General features: G+C 40.9%; 1 protein-coding gene across 6 annotated transcripts in view; it reads left to right on the top strand.

Moving 5' to 3' along the window:
• The first annotated feature begins 492 nt into the window (after nt 1–492).
• Nucleotides 493–19,470, top strand: part of aox6 (aldehyde oxidase 6) — a 29,097-nt gene continuing 10,119 nt past the window's right edge. Inside the window, exons 1-34 of one of the 6 annotated variants that reach the window (XM_058618087.1) lie at nt 2,090–2,251; nt 3,631–3,688; nt 4,113–4,209; nt 4,589–4,697; nt 5,145–5,271; nt 5,730–5,791; nt 6,054–6,131; nt 6,210–6,290; nt 6,479–6,623; nt 6,730–6,822; nt 6,913–7,064; nt 7,277–7,370; nt 7,457–7,566; nt 7,800–7,984; nt 8,633–8,879; nt 8,959–9,128; nt 9,202–9,328; nt 9,642–9,764; nt 9,898–9,994; nt 10,102–10,226; nt 10,390–10,523; nt 10,685–10,772; nt 11,062–11,148; nt 11,237–11,428; nt 11,515–11,742; nt 12,085–12,180; nt 13,451–13,579; nt 13,665–13,739; nt 13,817–13,869; nt 13,975–14,089; nt 14,173–14,238; nt 14,356–14,544; nt 14,630–14,797; nt 15,025–16,215. In XM_058618087.1, the coding sequence (XP_058474070.1) occupies nt 2,198–2,251; nt 3,631–3,688; nt 4,113–4,209; nt 4,589–4,697; nt 5,145–5,271; nt 5,730–5,791; nt 6,054–6,131; nt 6,210–6,290; nt 6,479–6,623; nt 6,730–6,822; nt 6,913–7,064; nt 7,277–7,370; nt 7,457–7,566; nt 7,800–7,984; nt 8,633–8,879; nt 8,959–9,128; nt 9,202–9,328; nt 9,642–9,764; nt 9,898–9,994; nt 10,102–10,226; nt 10,390–10,523; nt 10,685–10,772; nt 11,062–11,148; nt 11,237–11,428; nt 11,515–11,742; nt 12,085–12,180; nt 13,451–13,579; nt 13,665–13,739; nt 13,817–13,869; nt 13,975–14,089; nt 14,173–14,238; nt 14,356–14,544; nt 14,630–14,797; nt 15,025–15,057 (3,987 nt within the window). In that variant the 5' untranslated portion in view covers nt 2,090–2,197 and the 3' untranslated portion in view covers nt 15,058–16,215. The other 5 variants (XM_058618067.1, XM_058618077.1, XM_058618071.1 and 2 more) reach the window with 5 other exon arrangements.

The raw sequence follows: 19,470 nt of genomic DNA, 5'->3' as shown, positions 1-19,470 counted from the left end.
GTCGTCGCAGAGCACAGATGTCGAGTTTGTCTCTTTTGTGATGAAACGGGAGGGTGTTGAATTCCTTTCCTTTGCGTTTATCTAAAAATGCAAAGAAAGGTCATCAATAATTGGTGTTTGCAGTGTCATGTTTGGCTATTCTGTCATATTTCACATGCAAATATGTGTTTTTCTTATGAAAATTGCTGCTATACACACCTGCAAAGGCACAATGGCAAAGTTTGTGCCTTTCAAATATAGAAACATTTGCATTTGTATGAAAAATGTGTTAATTTCCATCCATAACTGCTGAAACTGAGGGATTAGAAGCTGCAAATAAATCTGGAGCAACTCCCATCGTCCTGTCCCAGTGAGTCTCTGTAGCAGGATCACATGACTTCTTTCACTCTCTCCTCCCAAGTTGCTGAACAGGGCAGGTGAAACAAACTGTGTCGTCAAACAGGCTGGGCTGTAAAGTAAGACGGGCTTTTTTTGTCGTGAGGCGGTTTCTGTATCCTCAGGTATCAAACTGCTCTTACACGTGAGCGAAACTCAATCCTCTGAGAAAAAGATGGAGCCATTTGTGTTTAATCTGCAACAGAAGCCGAGTCAATAAACTCTGAGGAGATTAAACAGGGACAGGAGAGGGTGTGTGTGTTTTTTTGGTTTCTTTTCCCCAGACCTTTCCCACACTCAAAGATCTGAGTGAGATGACACACTGCCTTATCTGTTTTTTTAACCTGCTTCTGATCTGGTGCTGCATGTGATCACTTTGATTCTTGATCAGTGTGTGGAGGATGAAGCATCTGGATGGTCATGGTAATATGGAACGATAGATAGATAGATAGATAGATAGATAAAACAATTGCTAGCTAAAATGATAGCTTGCTAGCTAATAGATAGATAGATAGATAGATAGATAAAACAATTGCTAGCTAAAACGATTGCTCGCTAAAATAATAGCTTGCTAGCTAATCGATAGATAGATAGATAGATAGATAGATAGATAGACAGACAGATAGATAGATAGATAGATAGACAGATACATAGATAGATAGACAGACAGACAGACAGATAGACAGACAGACAGACAGACAGACAGACAGATAGATAGATAGATAGATAGATAGATAGATAGATAGGCAATTGCTAGCTAAAACGATTGTTCGCTAAAATGATAGCTTGCTAGCTAATTGACAGATAGATAGATAGATAGACAGACAGATAGATAGATAGACAGATAGATAGATAGATAGATAGATAGATAGATAGATAGATAGATAGACAGACAGACAGATAGATAAAACAATTGCTAGCTAAAACGATTGCTCGCTAAAATGATAGCTTGTTAGCTAATCGATAGATAATTAAAATCATATTGAATTTGTGAAATTTGGTTCACTTGGCTCGTTTTAATCAACAAAAATAAACTTATAAACTTTGACTCAACAACACACAAGAAGAAGGAAAAACCCACAGTTTTTAATGCCCGAATATGTACAACCCCCAGGATGTAAGGAGTTGTGTATGTATGAATTAATCTGCCACCGTGTGAAACACACTTTTAAACTCCATTTATACAGGGTATAAATAAGGGGTCATAAAATGCAGAGTTAATGCCATTTAACACTCAAACGATATGATATGGTCTTAAAACCCACTTTTATTCCTTGGCTTTCAACCCAGCATGAGCCTCTGCTCTTGTTTTACTGTTTTATTGTTTTTTATTGTTTTAACGTTGTAATTGATTTAGTGTTTAATTGTTTCTATTGTTTTATCATTGTTATTTTTTTATTGTTTTAACATTGTAATTGTTTTAACATTGTAATTGTTTTATTGTTTTTATATTGTTTTGATGTTAATACATTCTATTCTTATTTATCTAAAGCACTTTGTTTCAGTTGTGGCTGTTTTAAATCGCTTTATAAATAAATTTGAGTTGAGTTGACCTGAAAATTAAAAATGTGTGATTTTCTTTTTTTAGGAGCTGGAGTTGCTGCAATATCACAGGATTTCCACACGATGGCGACAGAAGACACCTTGAGAACGTGTCAACATAAGACATAATAAACAAGGGAGGGGGTTCTACTCACTGAGGTAAAAGCTTTGTGAAAAGAAAGCAAGCAGCTGTGTCAGTCAGTGTCTGCATCTTCTTTTATTCTGACAGGGTGTTTAGCTGAAAGGTTTTTTTTGCAACTTGTACAAAGTTGGAGGAAACATGGCCACAAGGAAACAAGGAGACACTTTGTGCTTCTACATCAATGGGAAAAAGGTACGTGAAGCATAAATGTAAGTGTCACGTAAGGTGCAGTTTGTGACCAGCTTTTGTGAACAGAGAAAATGTCACGTAGGTGCGTCCCATTGATGTCAATAGACAGATGAGTGTAGAAGAGCTTCTAAGTTCATCCTTGAATACAACAAAATGTTCTGCATAAAAATGTACATTTACAGTGCAAACACATGTCAAAAAAAGGGTCAAACGTGTTCATTGACAGCCATATGGAACTTTTTCATGATTTAATTGCATATTTTATTCCTGCTATTTAATTGTATGTTTTATTTATATTAGTCTTTATGTTATGGAAAACATTTTGGGTACCTTGTGTGTGTTATAGGTCACATGTTGGTGAAGCACAGGTGTATATAATCAAATTAATGTTGACTGAGCTCCATTTTGCTTCATCTGTTTCAGTGTGCATACTGACTCAATGTCACTCAGTAACATAAACTATATTAACATTGTTGGACATTATGTTGGATATTTGCATGTAGGAGCCAGGAAACAATTAGTAAGTGTTTTTATCTATTGGTAAGTTAGAAGTTTTATTCTTTGGTGTTGTTTATTTTGGTTAGGGTATCATTTATAAGAGTCGATCGTCTTTTTTCGTTAATGAAAAGTTTAACCAGATTTAGAAATCTCAGTAGATTGTTTGGTTAAGACAATCAGGCCCAACCTCAGTCCCTACGCTGCATAAAAAGTCAGTTTTTTCTTTTCACTCACTGTTACTGTTACATTTGACATTGCAATATTATTTATTTTACTAACAAAACAACAACACCTGAAACAAAGTGCTGTACATCAGAGATAAATAAAATATAAAAACGTGTGACCTAATAGACCAAAGAACAAACAATAAAACAACAAAATACTGTAGAAAATATAAAAACAACACAAATAAACAAGTCATACAGTAAAACTATTAAAAAAGATAAAAACCAACATCTCATGGGTCAAACCCAAAAATGGGTTTTAAGATGCGTTTTAAAAGTGGACAGTGAAGGGGCGTGTCTAACATGAATCCAATAAAAGATGAGGCAGAAATGCATCATAAATACGTTTATTAAGTTGTTTCTCACTTAAAAACCCAGGTATTAAATGAGCCACACTCCCGCAAGGAGATGACAGAAAACCCTGACACCTAATACCTCTAAATATACTATTAACCTCCACAAATTCAAAACATGCTGTCTCCTAAGACAATGAAAAGGTAGTCCATGCATTGATTTCACTGCAGTTTGGACAAATGTGTTGAATGTCCCGATACGTTTGTGAAAAGCATCTCCACTTTATCTAAATGACTGCAACTGCACTGGGTCACTGGGCAAGATTATCATCATCATGAATGTGATTTTTGCTTTGCATCTAAACAGGTCACGGAGAACCATGCAGACCCTGAGATGACGCTGTTACCCTTTCTCAGGGAGAAATGTATCTTTCCAATCCCGTGTGTACATGCATCTACTGATGTGTCTGGACATCATCCTCACCTGGATTCCAGCGTTGACTGCCTTTGGGTCATTTGAGTCCCTGTGCTGCAACACTTCTCTTGATCTTGATACCTTGAATTCCTCCTCCAAGGATTTGAAATGCATTTGCAGGTTGTTGTTGCGTCCGTAATTGGGACAGCATAGATGAGGAGGGGCTACAGGATCCTGAGTTGGTTGGTGGATCCAGGTTTTGAATTTTCCAGGTAGGCCAGGTAGGCCGGACTAGGCCAGTAGGCCGTCCAACTCAGAGCAGGTTTACTGGATGGATGCTGTGCTGTCAAAAATCTTGCCCAGATATAAAGATTCATAAATGAAGAGTGTGATTTTTGTTTCCCACAAATGTTGTTTCTTAACTGTGACTCCAGTGAGGTTAACCGGAACCAAGTATGGCTGTGGAGGTGGAGGCTGCGGGGCGTGCACGATTATGGTGTCCCGCTATCAACCTGCCACCAAAACCATCAGGTATCCTTTAACTCCAAAGCACACGGTCCTGGTGCTTGACTGAGACGATTTCATGTGGATCAAGTGGATCGTGTGCTTTTTCAGTGTTAGAGGCTTCATGTGAGTTGTTAAGGTCACAGCCAAAGTGGGATTCACCTCAAAAACCATGAAACCATTTTCATTCTTAACCCTTAGTGCTCACGCAGCATGGATCTGTCAAAAATGACATGTATGATAGTGTTTTTTCACCATTTTTGTATCACTTCTGTCATAATGTTGAAGAAAAAAAACGGTATCCCTGAAAGTAATAATTGTAACAGTAGGATTAGTATCAACAAGCCAGAACAATTCTGCATGTGTCAGATCCCACAGCACAGTCACGCCTTCACTGTCCCATCAGACATTTCTCTGCCAACGCCTGCCTCCTGCCGCTCTGTCAGCTCCATGGAGCTGCAGTCATCACGGTGGAGGGCATCGGCAGCACCAAGACCAGGATCCACCCTGTGCAGGTCAGTTACACGGTCACTGCAAGTCCATCAAGGAAAAAAAGGAAGCAAGAAGTTTCCTTGGACGTATGGAAAACAGTGTCAGCCGAGCTAATTTGGAAATAAACCAGTTTTTCAAAGGTCTAGTCAAATTTTAACACAGGATTTTTTTATATAGGATTTTGATGTAATTGAAAAATATCATTTACCAAATACCAGACCATGATAACAGAACAAATAAAACAACATTTCACATAGATATTTTAAATGGGCCAAAAAGTCATGTTTTATGATACAATTCGGCCAAAAGTAACTCTCAAATTTCATTCCAAAAGTCTTAAACCGTCTTAAATTGAACCTGTTTTAACCTGCTGTAACCATATAACCAAACATGTTCTATGTTCTTGTTCTATGTGTAAAAATGAACTACAGTAAATGAGCTGTGCATGTTGTGTTGTGCTGGCTGCACAGGAGCGGATAGCGAAGGCTCACGGCTCCCAGTGTGGCTTCTGCACTCCAGGAATGGTGATGTCCATGTACACTCTGCTGAGGAACCGACCTCAGCCCACCATGGAGGACATCACGCAGGCTCTGGCTGGTTTGTTTACTTTTGTTTTGTCCCGTTTATCTGGAGGAGAGGTCGCGGTACTATTTTCATCCCTCCATCTTCTACCGCTTTATCCTGCACATGAGGATCGCGCTGGGGGAGCTGTGCCAATCTCAGCTGACATAGGACGATAGGTGGGGTACACCCTGGACCGATGGCCAGTCTGTCACAGGGCCACATATAGAGACAAACAATCATCTACTCTCACAATCACACCTTTGGTCAATTTAGAGTGACCAATTTGCCTAATACCCAAATCTGCACAAGGTCTTCTTGCAGTTCTAGTACCTGCAGGTACTATTTTGTACATGTTAAAATAAAAAGAATGGTCTTGTGTCTCCTCCAAGCTCAGGTCCTCTACCAGAGGCCTGGGAGCCTGAGTGTTCTGAGCTCCTACTGTTCCTATCACCACAAGTCACACAAATGATCTCCGTTTGCCTGTTTTTCAGGTAATCTGTGTCGTTGCACTGGGTATCGACCGATTATTGACGGCTGCAGGACTTTCTGTCAGGTACAGAGTTGAGCTTATGTCACATTATTCAGGAAGTGTCAGCACAGACTAGTATTGAGTTCACAGTTGTATCACAGGTTTATCAGAATCAGCTTCACTGGCCAAGTATGTGTGCACATACAGGGAATTTGACTCCCTGTTATTTAGTAAGTCTCTTTTTTAATCATTCGACATATAGGAAAAAATGTTTAGTAAGGTAGTTGTTTGATGTGGGATAAGTGTAACGACCGTGCATCATGTGACATCAATGTGAAATGAACAGGAAGCCAACTGTTGCCAAATCAATGGAGTCGGAGACTGTTGCCTCAACGGAGAGAAAAATATCAGTGAACCAGATCAGGTGAGATGAGTTTTTTTCTTCTTGTTTATTTATTGTTTTTATTTCCTCAAGCCTTTATTAATTTTTTCATTCAACCAGGAAAAGCAACAGTTGTTTAACAAGGAAGACTTTTTGCCTCTGGACCCCACGCAGGAGCTGATCTTCCCTCCCGAACTGATTGTAAGTCATCACATATTCAGTGAAGTAGCCACTAAGTATATAAGTTCTTGTATGTGAGCTGACCCCCGACAGCTTTTATATTAATATTATCAATTACTTATTGTTGACAGTGAATTGTATGCTTCTAAATTGTCAAATTTTTGTCGCCACATGAAAGTCTCAGTATAAAAATGGTCATATGTCCAAAGCTGATGACAGAGACGGCAAACCCAGAGACACTCACCTTCCATGGGGAGAGGATAACCTGGGTTCTCCCCACCTCACTGGAGGAGCTGGTCCAGCTGAAGACCAGTAACCCTAATGCTCCACTTGTCATGGGCAACACTAACATAGGTGAACATCTTATTTAACATTAATTACAGTAATTACAGAGACACAGGACAAGGTTACACCTCACAATACAAATGAAATAAGTTGTGGTCTCATCTTTGTGTTGAAGGTCCAGACATGAAGTTCAAAGGTGTCCTGCATCCACTGATAATATCTCCAACCAGAGTAATAGAGCTGTTTGAGGTCACTCAGACACCACAGGGTGGGTGGACCTGTCACACAGACGCTGTGTTAAAAAAATGTACAAAAATCTGAAGAATTTATGAACAAACCAACTTGTTTTATTCTGTAGGTGTTTGGTTCGGAGCCGGCTGGAGTCTCTCTGAGGTCCAGTCTCTTCTGGAGGATCTGGTTCCTCAGTTTCCAGCGACGAAGACCGAACTCTTCAAGGCCCTGATCCACCAGCTGAGGAACCTGGCAAGCCAGCAGATCCGTAACGTTGCCGTACGCAGATTATATTTTTATAAATGTATATCCACCCAGAGATTCAGAATATTCTTTACCTTGCATGTTCCTTTAATCAGTTTCTCTGTCATTGCTTCTTAGCTGCCTGTTTTTGCTCCCTTATCTGTCTTATTTCCTCCTCCTTTGTCCATTGGTTGGTTTTTCAAAAGGAAACATATTCACCACAAGCAATCATGGTTTTTTATTGTCAGTCTCTTGGAGGTAACATCATGAGCGCGTACCCTAACTCAGACCTGAACCCCATTTTGGCTGCTGGGAATTGCAAACTTAGCGTATTTTCCAGCGGTGAGTCGTTTCGCAGATTTTGTTAGATTGAACAGAAAGTGTTTCTTGACTCCTAATCATCAAGAGTTTATGTTTGAATCCACCAGGAGGAAAACGAGAGGTCGCGCTCAATCAGGACTTCTTTGTGAGTTTGGGAAAAACCGTCCTGAAACCGGAAGAGATTGTTGTCTCTGTTTTCATTCCCTTCTCCAGAAAGGTACACACATTCCTAAACCGAACTCAAACACTAACCTATCCACGAGCACTTTGAAAAACAAGAAAAATAAATCACGTGTTTTTCAATTACAAGCCTCCGAAGGAATTTAAAAATGTAAAAATGAGAAAGGGATTGTGTGTGCAAACTATGTTATTACAGTACAGAGCAAATCATTACCCCGGTTTATTGATAATTAAATGTAATGTAATGCATGTGCCATGTCTGTCCTGCAGGGGGAGTTTGTCCGAGCTTTCCGCCAGGCTCCGAGGAAGGAGAGCGCCTTTGCCACCGTGACGACCGGGATGCGCGTGTTTTTCTCCGAGGGTTCCAGAGTCGTGGAGGACGTCAGTATTTACTACGGAGGAATGGGAACGACCACTGTGTGTGCTGCCAAAACCTGCGCAGCCCTCATTGCAAAGTGAGTGTGATATGTTTTCACTCATTATGGATTAATTAATCAACATTTAAGGATTTAATTTTATCAGAAGCGGATTAAAAGTTGATCATTCTATTTCTAATTCTGTCATAATTTTCTCCTCATTTTTCTCCTTGGATTCATCATCTCTGCTGCCTTTAATCATAATATTATAATAATAATTTACTGGAGAAAAAAGCAGTCACAGATGGGATGGGGGTAGTGAGTTCCAGAGGGAGGGGGCTGCAATGGAGAAGTCTCTCTCTCCCCAGGTTTTGTGCTTGATCCTTGGAGTCTGAGGACTGTAGGCCCCAGGATGGTGTGTAGGTGTGGAGCAGTTCTGTGAGATAAGAGGCGGCCTGATTATAGAGGGCTTTGAAGGTGAGGTGGACTTTGAACTGTGGGTTGGGAAGCCAGTGCAGGTTATGGTGGACAAGGGTGATGTGGTCTCTGGAGTGGGAGTGTGTTCTGGGCATGTTGACATTTATCAAGGAGCTTTGCCAGTGAACCATCAAGGATGTTGTTGCAGTAGTTGATTTTGGAAGCAATAAATGCGTGAATCACTGCTCAATGTTTGGGATGTTTCAACCAGAAGACACTAAATACAAATAAATCCACAGAAGTTAAAACCATCCCCATTTTTGCCTTCAGGCCATGGAATGATGACACTCTCAGCCCGGTCTATGGCATCCTCCAGGAAGAGTTGACACTGCCTCCTTCAGCTCCAGGAGGAAAAGTAGAGTTCCGGCAGTCGTTGACTCTCAGCTTCCTCTTCAAGTTTTACCTGGAGATCTTGCAGAAGCTCAGAGAAATGAATGTGATCACAGACGAGGGTTTTGAGACGATGCCGATCCAACCTTTACCCAGAGAGATCCAACCTGGCCTGCACGAATTTCAGGTCCCAAAACAAAGAAGACATTTTAAATTATGTGTAGCCCCCCTTATCTTAAGTTAATGCTTCTCTTCTCCTTTTGCAGAATGTGTCAAAGGACCAGAGCAACCAGGACTCAGTGGGGCGTCCCATCATGCATCGCTCTGCCATCAGCCAGGCCACAGGTGAAGCCGTCTACTGTGACGACATCCCCAGAACAGAGGGGGAGCTCTTCCTGGCTCTGGTCACCAGCTCTCGAGCACACGCTAAGATCACGTAAGTGATCATTCAAACTGTCTCATGTGTAAAATCACTTCTTTTTTTTGGTATTGAGACTTGTGTCCAACAGGCGTCTGGACGTGAGCGAAGCTCTGCAGGTTCCTGGTGTCGTCGACGTGGTCACAGCTGGAGATATTCCTGGAAAGAAAGTTCGAACCCTGGAAGGTTATGATGAGGAGCTGCTTGCTGAGAAAGAGGTAGAGCATATGTGTATGTGAGCAGTGTCACTGATTGCAGCGACGGCTGAGTTGCCGATGGCAGGTACATTATGTACATGTACATTATGTATATGTGTCCCTTTATAAAAGAAGATTACGAAACTGTACATGAAATCAAAATGTTTACAGAGAGTCAGATTCCATTGCCTCCACAGATAAAACCATCTGTGCTTCTGTATGTTACGTTTGTTTTATTGACTACTGCTGTAAAGGAAATTGCTCTTTGGGAACATTCATGTTTTCTCCTTACCTTATCAGCTATGTTATGATCTTCGTTGCTGTGTATCCTCAGGTGTCCTGCATCGGTCAGATGATATGTGCGGTGCTCGCTGATACCAGAGCGCACGCCAAACGAGCTGCGGCAGAGGTGAAAATCAGCTATGAAGATTTACCAGAGCCTGTTTTCACCATAGAGGTCTGTGAGAAATTAGAGAAATCGGGGCTTTTTGTCATTCTGTCAAATCTTGGATTTTTTTACACACAGAAACAAAATAGTTCTCTCAATCTTTAACCTAATCTCAGGGTCAAAATATTGTTCCCTGTGACAGGAGGCGGTTGAAAAGTCATCTTTCTTTGAGCCTCAGAGGACGATTGAGAGAGGAAATGTAACCGAGGCTTTTAAAAGTGTTGATCAGACTTTTGAAGGTAAAAATCTACTTCTACTAGTACAATGACACACACATCAGTCTATAGAAGTTGTCAAAACCGATTTTAAACTGGCACTTAATTAATTGTAATTTCACTTTCCTCAGGCGAGGTTCGAATAGGTGGACAGGAGCATTTCTACATGGAGACTCAGTCTATGCTGGTGGTTCCTGTCGGAGAGGAGGCGGAGTTTAAAGCTTACGTCTCCTCTCAGTGGCCCACTTTAACTCAGGTGCATGGAGACGCCAGGTGGCATATGTGTCTTCACAGAGAAGTCAATGTCAAATTGTACATGGATTCTGACCAAAAAAAACCCCCAAACCTGTTATACCTGATAAAACATGTTTTTGGTTTATTAAAATTGAGGCGAAACACATCTGATCTGAAACTTGCAGTTGGCAATAGCAGAGACACTGGGCATCCCGTCCAACAGAGTCACCTGTCATGTCAAAAGGATCGGCGGAGGTTTCGGAGGGAAAATCTGTAAAACAGCCATTCTGGCTTCTATTACCTCTGTGGCTGCATGGAAGTAAGTCACAGTGGAGTGAATTTTCCTACTCCTTTTTGGTTGGAAAACAACAAATTAAATGGAGATTTCGATTGATTCTGGAAGCCAGTGTATCAAGAAATTATATTAAATGATAAAAAAAAAAAAAAAAAAAAAGCCTGGAATCTTTCTTTTCTTTTCAGGACCAATCGAGCAGTCCGCTGTGTTCTGGAACGAGGTGAGGACATGCTGATTACAGGAGCTCGTCACCCTGTCCTGGGAAAGTACAAGGTACAACAACACCCTTTATTTGAAAAATAATAATAATAAAAAAAAATAATAATAATGAATCAACTTTATCTCTAGTGCACATTTGACCAAGTGTTGACCAGTTGATCAAAGTTTACGCAGTTAAAGGCACAGCAACAAGGTATAAAACATAAAAACAATGAAAACATAAAAGTAAAATAGAAAAAAAATAATAAAATAATATCTTTACTTTATTTTTCTGGCTTTTCAAAATTCAACTTTTAGCAGACGCATGAAAAAACTTTGACAGTTGACAGCTGCTTGCTTTTAGGTTGGCTTCATGAATGACGGAAGGATTGTGGCTGCAGATCTCCAGTACTTCACCAATGCTGGAAACACAGTGGATGAATCTGTTTCGGTAGGTGAAACAGCTTTTGCTTGTTTCTTAAAAGTGACCGGTCAGGCCGTGACAAAGCATCACATGCGCAATCATTTCCCTTTTGCAGGTGGTTGAGAAGATCCTGCTCCACATGGACAATGTTTACAATATCCCCAACCTCCGAGGTCGTGGTGCTGCCTGCAGGACAAACCTGCCCTCCAACACTGCTTTCAGGGGCTTTGGTGTGCCGCAGAGCGCATTTGTTGTGGAGAACATGATCAACGATGTGGCCATGGTGTTGGGACGCCCTGCAGACCAGGTCATATCCTCAGCTCCTCAAAACACGCACGTTTTAATCATCTATTTGTTCAGAGATAACACTTTATTTCCTTTCTTTAACCTCAGATTCGGGAGACCAACATGTACAAGGGGCTTTCACTCACTCATTACAAGTTTGAGTTCCGCGCAGAGAACATGCTGCGTTGCTGGGAGCAGTGTAAGGCCAAGTCTGACTACGATGCCCGCCGCAGAGCCATCGAGCAGTTTAACCAGCAGAGCCGCTGGAAGAAGAGGGGGATTTCCATCATCCCCATTAAACATGGCAACGCGATAACTGAGAGGTCCTCTAATCAGGTGTCTGGGATTCAGTTTTGATATTCTGAATTGAAATTGACACACCTATGCATACAGTAAATCAACAGGTATTGCAAACGCGTGTACATTTTCACAGCCAGTTCCCACTACATGCTTTCAGCCTGTCCTGACTACTACACCGCGATTCACATTGGGATAATAAATCCCACCAAACAATTCCGCACACTAGGAGGTGTGCACCTTTCTATTTCAACCATCACTGCACATCACGTTTACTTCGGTGCCATCCGTTACATCACAACGTGAAAATGAAGAGAATTAACATTGTATGATGACAGAATATAATGTTACAATGTGATATTTTCTTTGTTCATGTAAAAGGCTGGTGCTCTGGTCCACATCTATCAAGACGGATCTGTTGTGGTCACTCATGGCGGGATAGAGATGGGTCAGGGAATCCACACGAAATTACAGCAGGTACTTTGACTCTCACTGTGGTCACTATCAACATGATATCTTTACAGTCAGTATCTCCTGACAGTCAGTATCTTCTGACATAGTATCTTCTGACAGTATAACTCCTGACAGTCAGTATCTTCTGACATAGTATCTTCTGACATAGTATCTCCAGGACAATCACTTCTCTCTTTTAAAGTGCCTTCTTTTTTCTGTTTTTACACCTGTCTTGCTGCTACATTTTGTTATCTTATGTTAATTTATTCATAGTCATAGTTTCTGGAAAAAAAATATAAACAACATTTCTTATTCTTATTTTATTGTTAATATTTCTATTTTCTCTTTTAAAATTGTTATTTATATATTTGTATTTTGCACCAAGGGAGTGGCACCCAAATTTCGTTGTCCACAAAATAACGACAATAAAGGCTATTCTGATTCTGATTCTGATTCCTGACAGTCAGTATCTTCTGACATTCAGTATCTTCTGACATAGTATTTCCTGACAGTCAGTATCTTTTGACATAATATCTTCTGACAGTATCTTCTGACATAATAACTTCTGACATAATATCTTCTGACATAGTATCTTCTGACAGTATCTTCTGACATAGTATCTTCTGACATAATATCTTCTGACATAGTATCTTCTGACAGTATCTTCTGACATAATATCTTCTGACATAATATCTTCTGACATAGTATCTTCTGACATAGTATCTTCTGACATAATATCTTCTGACATAATATCTTCTGACATAGTATCTTCTGACATAGTATCTTCTGTCATGGTATTTTCTGACATAATATCTTCTGACATAGTATCTTCTGACATAATATCTTCTGACATAATATCTTCTGACATAGTATCTTCTGACATAGTATTCTTCTGACGTAATATCTTCTTGACTAGCTCAGTGACCTCACCCAGGGAGACCGATGATGATCGGCGTCATCCTCCAGCTCTGTCACTACTACAGAGGGTGTATGAGTGGGGTTTAGGAGTTCCTCAAAATGCTATTTCCACCACTCATTCAAAGTATATCTTAAGTCTAAATATCTTCTTGTCTGTTGAACATCACACTTTAGTGACAATAATTGTGCTTTATTATCATATTATATTGAAAAAGGGGCTTGTGCTTCAACAATGAGCTTGTCAATTGCAAGTGTATTCAAACAAGTATAACAAACAAAAGCAAAATTCTCTCCTGGCTTCTAAATTGGGATTTGCTACAATTTATTGCAAATATTACTTTTCAAAGCTCAGGGTGTGTCTCCTGTGTGCTGCTAGGTTGCAAGTCGGGAGCTTCATATTCCAGCCTCTAAGATTCACATCAGTGAAACCAGCACCAACACTGTTCCCAACAGCTCCGCCTCTGCCGCCTCCTTTACTGCTGACAGCAACGGCATGGCCGTCAAGGTGAAGTCCAGGTCCTGCAGTAAAGTATTCTATAAAACATCGACAATTAAATTAAGAATATTTTTTATCGGTTTCTCTCGTTCAGAATGCCTGCCAGACTCTGCACCAGCGACTGGAGCCAATCAGGGAAAAGAATCCCAAAGGATCATGGGAAACCTGGGTACGATTATCCAAGAAAATGAAGCATTCCCATGAAAAATGAATCTACAAATCTAATTATTATTGTTTTTTTGTCAGATCAAAGAAGCCTTTTCGGAGAAAATCAGTTTATCAGCGACTGGATTTTACGGGTGAGATAATTAACTCTTTGACCAATAAACACTTGGCAGAAACACATTATGTGTTAATACCATGTGTGAACACGGTCAGTGGCGTCTTTCCTGTGTTGTCCCCAGAGGTCCAGACATTTACATGGACTGGAAGAAGATGGTGGGTCGGCCTTACGCTTACTTTGCGTTTGCGGCGTGTTGCTGTGAGGTGGAGCTGGACTGCCTCACCGGAGACTACACGGTCAAAACTCACATGTTTAATCTTTAGTCATTTTCTTTTTTAGTTTTTAAAAATGTCAAGGCAAATCTTTTTAAATCTTGTAGACTGTGAGGACAGACATTGTGGTCGACGTCGGCAGGAGTTTGAACCCCTCTGTGGACATTGGACAGGTAACGCCACACTAAAAGGATGTCATCTTTTGTTTATCTTTTTCATGTGTGACATTTGATTTCTGTGTTCCCTCACCTTTTTTGTCCCTTCTCTCCTCCCCTTCTTTGACCTCTCAGATTGAAGGAGCCTTCATGCAGGGTTTGGGTCTCTACACCATGGAGGAGCTGAAGTTTTCCCCCTCTGGGCTCCTGTATACTCGAGGCCCCTCTCAGTATAAGATCCCCGCCGTTTGCGATTTGCCGCTTCAATTCAACATCTATCTGCTGCCCGACTCAGACAACCCGCACGCCATCTACTCCTCAAAGGTTTTAGGATTGTCTTTGTACATTTCTGCTGTCACTGATTGAATCTCTAGTAAGAAGCATTTGTGATGACTCTTCGTCAATGCAGGGAATCGGTGAACCCGTTCTTTTCCTGGGCAGTTCAGTGTTTTTCGCCATCAAAGACGCCGCGGCCGCAGCTCGCTCACAGTCCGGTCTAGTCGGCCCATTTTCCCTGGATAGCCCTTCGACACCAGAGAGGGCGTGTCTGGCCTGTGCATCAGTGTTCACACAGAAGGTAATTATAGTCAAATATTTTTGCTCTGATTCACCTTTTAGCAATTCTGAGTTCAGTTTTTCTTTGAAAATATTATTTTGTCTGGGTTGAAACTCTGCTAAAGCTGCATCTTCACTAAAACTGGAAGGATAGAGTGAACTTGTTGTTTTGTTTCTTGTTTAGAAACAAAATGATTTCTGTTGTGTTTGATTGATTTTGATTTTTTCCATTTCTTTCTTTCTTTCCAGATTCCAGTCAGCAAACTGAACGGAACTGACTAACTGAGAATTAAATGTAACTAGCACTGATGACCTAATCCCCCCCCAAAAATAGAAATTTTATACAAAATATCCTAAAACAACAACATAATGTATCATGATATGAAAAACATTATAGCTGCTTGACAGATGATGTCAAGATAATGTAAATAGACTGAATTTGAAAAATGTGCTCAGGACAAACTGTGTTGACGGCTTGTTAGAATGAGGGTAACCACCTCTGACGTTACAGAAGAACATTCAGTGTCCTCTGTGCAGCTACTCTATCGAGAACCATGGCCTCTGCCAATACAGAGAGACGTATTGCCACAGGCATGGGGAGAAATGCTTCGCCCACACCCAGAGAGTCTGTATTGACTACACTGTCAAATCATGTTTGTAACAGTTGATAAATGGCGTGTTTCCACTAGCGTTACTCGCCCCGCCCCGGCACGGTACGGTTATTTTGCATTTCCATTAGCCATGGTACCTGGTACTATTTCCTAATGATTCATTACACTGAAAACAACTGCTTTACAAGTCACTAGTGACTTTTTTTTATGTCATCACTGTACGGCAGTTTCATGCAGCTGTACAGTGACGACTCCGCCCACGTTGAGGAGGTACTATATTGTAACAGAAACAGAACCTAAACCGTGCAGAGGCGAGGCGAAGCGAGTTGAGCTGGGACCATGAGTGGAAAAGTGGCTGAATTGAAAGATCAAGTGTTGCCGATGTAAACAGTATGAGTAGAACATGCAAATTGGTGTGTGTTTGCAAAGAGAAAAAAAAAAGCTTGTGTAACGAACAAATAATGCTGTAACAGATGCAGTGATTACCTGAACAAACACCTGAGGATAACACATCAGCTAAATTAGGATGTTTGTCTAAGGTTAGTAGCTAGACTTCAGTGAAATCTACTTGAATTAGTAAATGGGTACAAAAACAGTGACTTTTGTAGATGGTATTATGTACTAGTATGTGCATAATCTGTTATATAATCTGATAATCCCAATTTATTAAAGGGAAAATAACATCTGTCCTCAGATTAATCTATTTTCATTCTTAAACCATCATGTTAACTTTACATGTAGGAATAACGGTAACAATGTGTGCAGGGTAAGACATGTTTTATAAACCAATGTAATTTGATCTGATTAAATCATTCTAAAAAGAAACAAACAGGCTGGAATAGTTGGTGTTTTCATTTCCGTCCGCTGTGTTCTGGACTGAGTTGAGGACATGCTGATTACAGGAGCTCGTCATCCTGTCCTGGGTAAGTACACGGTGTGACACCACCCTTTATTTCAATACTAATGATCATACATCCATGTATGTATGATGCCATGTATGTTTATCCTGCAAACCAGGCTGAGTGAGTAAACGCGGACGAGGCTGATCTTTAAGGCTTTTCCCTCACTCGACTGCTTCTGATCTGAATTTTTCTCTGTAGCTTTATTTATTTATTTTGCAGAAATGTATATTAAAAATGTGCATTTATAGCAGCAGGCATCGTTGACGCTTGCAATGCCACATGATTCCCACATGATGGCGACAGAGGACACATCTTAATCTGAACAGGGAGTGAACAGACACACACACACACACACACACTCAGACACTTTGTGAATAGAGTCTTATTCTGACAGTGTTCAGCCGGAAGTGTTGTTGTCACTATCATTTTTTTTTCCCACCAACTGAGTTGTTGCGACTGCAAAAGTTGGAGGAAACATGGCCACAAGGAAACAAGGAGACACTTTGTGCTTCTATATCAATGGGAAAAAGGTACGTGAAGCATAAATGCGTGTGTTCGACTTTGCAGCTTGTGGTGGTGTATGTGTTTTACATTGTTAAAAGTTGAATAAATAAAAGATCAGCTGATATTGTAACTGTACATTTTACAGTGTGTGTGAGCAGATCACAGAAGTCACAAAGTTGTGTCCCATTTCTAAAAGAGGACACATTGATGTACTAGTACTATAGTGTTGAAAGGTGGCAGCACCAGCAGCACAGAGGGCAAAGGACAAGAAAATCAAAAGTCAGTAAGTGAGGGCCAACGTTGGTGGGTCTAAAAGGGTAAAGGGTGTGTTTACACGCCAGATAGGAAGAGGAAAACACAGTGAAGAGCCTACATTCACTGTGATAAGAGGGCAATTACTCAGTAGGGAAACTGCCATTTAGAGCTGAAACAATCAATCGATTAGTAATCGATTACTAAATTAATCGACAACTATTTTGATAATCGGTTCAGAGCTTTTTTCATGATTAAAACAATATTTCCGATTCAGTTTCCCCTGAGTCGAGAAATATCTTCATTCTTTTTTTGTTACGTGCCCACCAGTGACACTCTCCTAAGACAATGAAAAAGTAGTCCTTGCATTGTTTTTACTACATTTAGTTGAGACAAACGTGTTATGATAAAAATGTCCCAATAAGTTTGTGAAAAGCATCCACTTGATCCACAAGTGGAAATGAAATGGCAGCTGCACTGGCTTTTGTCTTTGCATCAGTGAGAGCTGGTAAAACCAGATGATCATAATCGATTACATTGTTGTGATTGTGATTTTTGCTTTGCATCTAAACAGGTAACAGAGAACCATGCAGACCCTGAAATGACGCTGTTACCCTTTCTCAGGGAGAAATGTATCCTTTCCGATCCTCAAATACAAAGATTCCTGAATGAAGAGTGTGATTTTTTTTTTTTGTTTCCCACAAATGTTGTTTCTTAACTGTGACTCCAGTGAGGTTAACCGGCACCAAGTATGGCTGTGGAGGTGGTGGCTGCGGGGCGTGCACGATTATGGTGTCCCGCTATCAACCTGCCACCAAAATCATCAGGTATCCTTTAACTCTAAAAGCACCTGGTGATGATGCTTGCCTCTGATTGGCTGGGACTAGTTCATGTCAGAAGTGTTAAAAACGATGCTTACTAACACCATATGCACTCTTGGTGACAAAAATAGAGATCCCAAATAGAGAACCCAGAATTCATTACTAATGACGATGAAGGAACTCGTTAGAAACACATACTTTTTTTCAGGCCTTTCAGAGTACTTTGCACGGTTAGAATAAAGTGTGTGACTCCTTCATGGTCTTGAGACAGATGAACAGATAATTCATCACATAATCTTTCCATCATCAGGCACATGAAAATCATATGATGTGCCCGCTGATGCCACTGTGGACTCTCTGTAGTCACCATAGACAAGGGCTTCTCTTGTGCGAGACACCCTGAACTGCAACCTCCAGCTGGCATGGTGAAGCGAAACTTGTCCACTACTCTTAGTAGTGTCCCTTTTCCAGAACAAGGGGGAAAGGGATTGTGAAGATTGTGCAGCCAGTTTTTCAAGCCAGTCAGATGTTACACTTCCTGTTATTACCATAGTAATTTAGGGTGGGGTTTTTGATCTTCTCCTCATAGTTCCAGAGTGGTCTCAATCAGTGTGACCACTCCAGTGCGTTCCACGCACCCTGACACTCTGGGAATGCCGCTCCTTCTGTACCGATGCGTCATTGTACTTGTTCTTCAGGAGGAAGTCTGTCATCCTTTCCCTCCACATTCAGAAGTGAGATGTCCGAAATTGCTCTAGCTCGGTTCGATTCTCCACCATATGCCTGCCGCTTGCCTCCACTGTTCCACAACGGTCCCAAATTGCTCGCAGCATCTTCCAAAGGATTCGATGGAGCCCTGGGCAGCACTTGTACACCTTGTGCCAGACTTGGCCAGAGCCAGACTTGGCCTCCTGACTTCTTTCCAGGTGGGCTCTGAGGTGAACTCCACAAGAGGGGCATGTACAAGTAGCTAGACTTCCGTGCTTTTGCTTTGAAATGTTCTTTAATTCATGAAAGGGTATTAAAACATTGTCTTTTTGTTGATGTTATGATGTACTAGTACTTGCCTCTGTGAGCCCAATTTATTGATGGGAAATCACATCTGTCCTCGGTTACACCCATGAAGCCACCGAGATGAATCTATTTTCATTCTTAAACAAAGACAGGCAGTCACAAAAATGATGTGCACAGTCATGCCTTCACTGTCCCATCAGACATTTCTCTGCCAACGCCTGCCTCCTGCCGCTCTGTCAGCTCCATGGAGCTGCAGTCATCACGGTGGAGGGCATCGGCAGCACCAAGACCAGGATCCACCCTGTGCAGGTCAGTTACACGGTCACTGCAAGTCCATCAAGGAAAAAGACAAGGAAGCAAGAAGTTTCCTTGGACGTATGGACAACAGTGTCAGTCGAGCTTATTTAATATAAATAAACTGGAACTGGAAATAAACCAGTTTTTTAAAAGTCTAGTCAATTTTTTACACAGGATTTTTTAGATAGGATTTTGATGTAATTGAAAAATAAAATAATTCTACATTACTCTTTATATCATGTACCAAATACCAGACCATGATAACAGAACAAATAAAACATTTCACATAGATTT

Source organism: Solea solea, chromosome 2 (assembly GCF_958295425.1).
Source record: "Solea solea chromosome 2, fSolSol10.1, whole genome shotgun sequence".
In the NCBI taxonomy this organism is placed as follows: Eukaryota; Metazoa; Chordata; class Actinopteri; order Pleuronectiformes; family Soleidae; genus Solea; species Solea solea.
The sequence above is the reverse complement of the archived record's forward strand: the minus strand, read 5'-3'. Positions and strand labels throughout refer to the sequence as shown.